Source organism: Pteropus vampyrus, unplaced genomic scaffold, assembly GCF_000151845.1.
Source record: "Pteropus vampyrus isolate Shadow unplaced genomic scaffold, Pvam_2.0 Scaffold417, whole genome shotgun sequence".
In the NCBI taxonomy this organism is placed as follows: domain Eukaryota; kingdom Metazoa; phylum Chordata; class Mammalia; order Chiroptera; family Pteropodidae; genus Pteropus; species Pteropus vampyrus.
The window spans coordinates 549,688-552,156 of NW_011889198.1; the positions used below are offsets into that span (position 1 = coordinate 549,688).

At 38.2% G+C, this 2,469-nt stretch overlaps 1 protein-coding gene across 1 annotated transcript in view; it reads left to right on the forward strand.

Annotated features, from left to right (window-relative positions):
- The window catches only part of LOC105306061 (ATP-binding cassette sub-family A member 3-like), a 123,654-nt gene that overhangs the window by 112,530 nt on the left and 8,655 nt on the right, over positions 1-2,469 (forward strand). Inside the window, exons 23-24 of the mRNA XM_023523813.1 lie at positions 472-597; positions 826-1,020. Of these exons, the coding sequence (XP_023379581.1) occupies positions 472-597; positions 826-1,020 (321 nt within the window). The remainder of the gene's footprint in view (positions 1-471; positions 598-825; positions 1,021-2,469) is intronic.

Below are 2,469 nucleotides of genomic sequence, written 5' to 3' on the forward strand. Positions count from 1 at the left end.
GGCCTTTCTTCCTTCCCCATTCTACCTCATTCTCTCAATAAATCCTCATTTATTCTTCATACTCAGCTCAGACTTCACCTAGGAGAGGCCTTCCCTCAAAAAGAAGGGACCTCTCTTGGACCCCACAGTCTTTCGAACATATTTTAATTGTAACAAGTCACACTAGACATTAATCAGTGGTATCAGTGTGGCCTTTGCTTTCCATGAAGTGTCTGTGTTTCTGACAAGAACATAATGCTTACTCATAGCTGTAGAAAAACTTGTTCCTGTCTGTAGTTTCCAAAACTAAGCAAGTCGAGAATAAATTTGAACATGAGTTCAGAAACTTGGTAGGAAGGCTCTTGGAAATGAGTCAAACACTTCCTGACATCTTTGAAATTACTCCCTCAAGTCAGCTTTCAAAATACCACTCAGTTTAAACCAGGTATCTAAAGTGCATTCACATCTGTGATCCTTGTCTTGAAAATACAGGGTACAGTGTCCACCCATATGAACAAGGAATATAAGGAAGAAAATGTAGAAAATGAAAGGAAGAAAGTCCAGGCACAGCTTCCTAAACTGAAGAATAGCCCACTGGTTCTCAAAGATCTTACAAAGGTAAAGTCACGCAGTGACCACCATTGCCTTGAGCTGTATCCCTGCCGAGAATGTACTGGTAGCGTTGCTAACCGTGGGACTTGTCTGGGATCTGTGTACTTTCTGGTAAAATAGAAGGCCGAGAAGGAAAGTGTGTTTGTGGGACTGTCCACAGGGGTCTGAGATTATGGTTGTGGTCAACCCATCATCATTGCTTCGGTACCTTGTGATTTTTTTATTTTTTTTCAGATTTATTATAAGTGTCCAGTTATAAAAGCTGTAAGAAATATCTCACTTGTAGTCAAAAAGTCTGAGTGCTTTGGATTACTTGGATTAAATGGAGCCGGGAAGACCACTACAATCAAAATGTTGACTGGAGAGGAGGTCGCAACCTCTGGAGCTGTGTTAATCGATGGCCTTAGCATCATTGAAAATATCAGAAAGGTATTTCTGGTCCTAATCACTGGTCCTAATCACCTAATCACTGACTTCGTGCCCTAAGGGAGAAGGCTTAGATGTAGGGTATAAGGAAAAGAAAGGACCCTAAGATGTTCCCCAGATTTGTATCTGGAGCCAGTGAGAGTGCCGTTCACCAAGACAGTCAGCACGGGATGCGTGTGTGTGGAAGAGCGTATGTTGAGTTTACGATGTCTGTGACATATCCACATGGGAGAATAGCCAAGAAACAGTTGCAACCTATGCTAGCGAATCGATATAGCTATAGGAATTTGTGATCCATCAAAGTAGAAGCAAAATTTAAATTGCAGAAGTAGATGAGATAATCTATTGGGCGGGTTATAATGAGGAGAAGAAAGATATGGGCTGAATTTTGAGAATTATAAGCATTTCTAAGATGTGGAGAGAGAATAACTGGAAAATATTTGGGGAGAATTAGTGAGTTAGGAGGATCAGCTGGATAAGGTTTTATCACACAATCCACATGAAGAGAAAAATTCCCAGAAGGTACTCTTGATTTGGGTGCATACATATTTACAGTCATTCTGTATTCCTATTGAATGGACCTTCTTGCCATTGTCTAATGACCTTCCATGTCTTTAGAGACAATTTTTGACTCGAAGTCTTTGTCTGATGCTAGTATAGCCGGTCCTGCTGTTGTCTGGTTACCATCTGCACGGAATATTTTTTTATCCCTCACTTTCAGCCTATGTGTGTCTTTGAGTCTAAAGTGGGCGTTTTGTGGATAGTAACAGTTGGCTCTTGGTTATTTATGCATTTAGCTACTCTGTCTTTTTACTGGGCGTGTAGCCTATTTATGTTCAAAGTGGTTATGGATAGAGGATTTACTAGCGCCATTTTGTTACGTGACCTATCGGTCCTGTGGTTCTTTTGTTCTTTTTCTCTCTTGCTGTCTTCCATTGTGTTTTGTTGGTCTGATTTTGTTCTCTTTTTTTTCGTTTTGTTTTATTTTTGCATTGATAGCTTTTAATTCCTTTTTCTTTCGTGTAATTTCTACAAGTATTTTCTTTGTAATTACCAAGGAGTTTACATAAAATATAATAATCTATTTTAAGCTGATAAGAACTTAAGTTCTCTTGCACAAGAACTCTCTGCTTTTACCTCTTTTTCCACCAGATTATATGTTATTGATATCACAAATTACATCTATTTATATTATATACCTATTAACACATTTTGGTTATGGTTGTTTTTAATACTTTTGTCTTTTAAGTTTTATCGAAGAATTAAAAGCACCTTCCCCACCACCATTATAGTATAGTAATTGAATGTTCTGTTTTTGTCTGTATTTTTACTTTCACCAGTGATTTTCCTACTTTCGTAAGCTCTCATGTTCCTTCTTAGTGTCCTTTTATTTCAACTTGAAGAACTCTCTTCAGTATTTCTTGTAAGACAGATCTAGAGATGATAAATTCC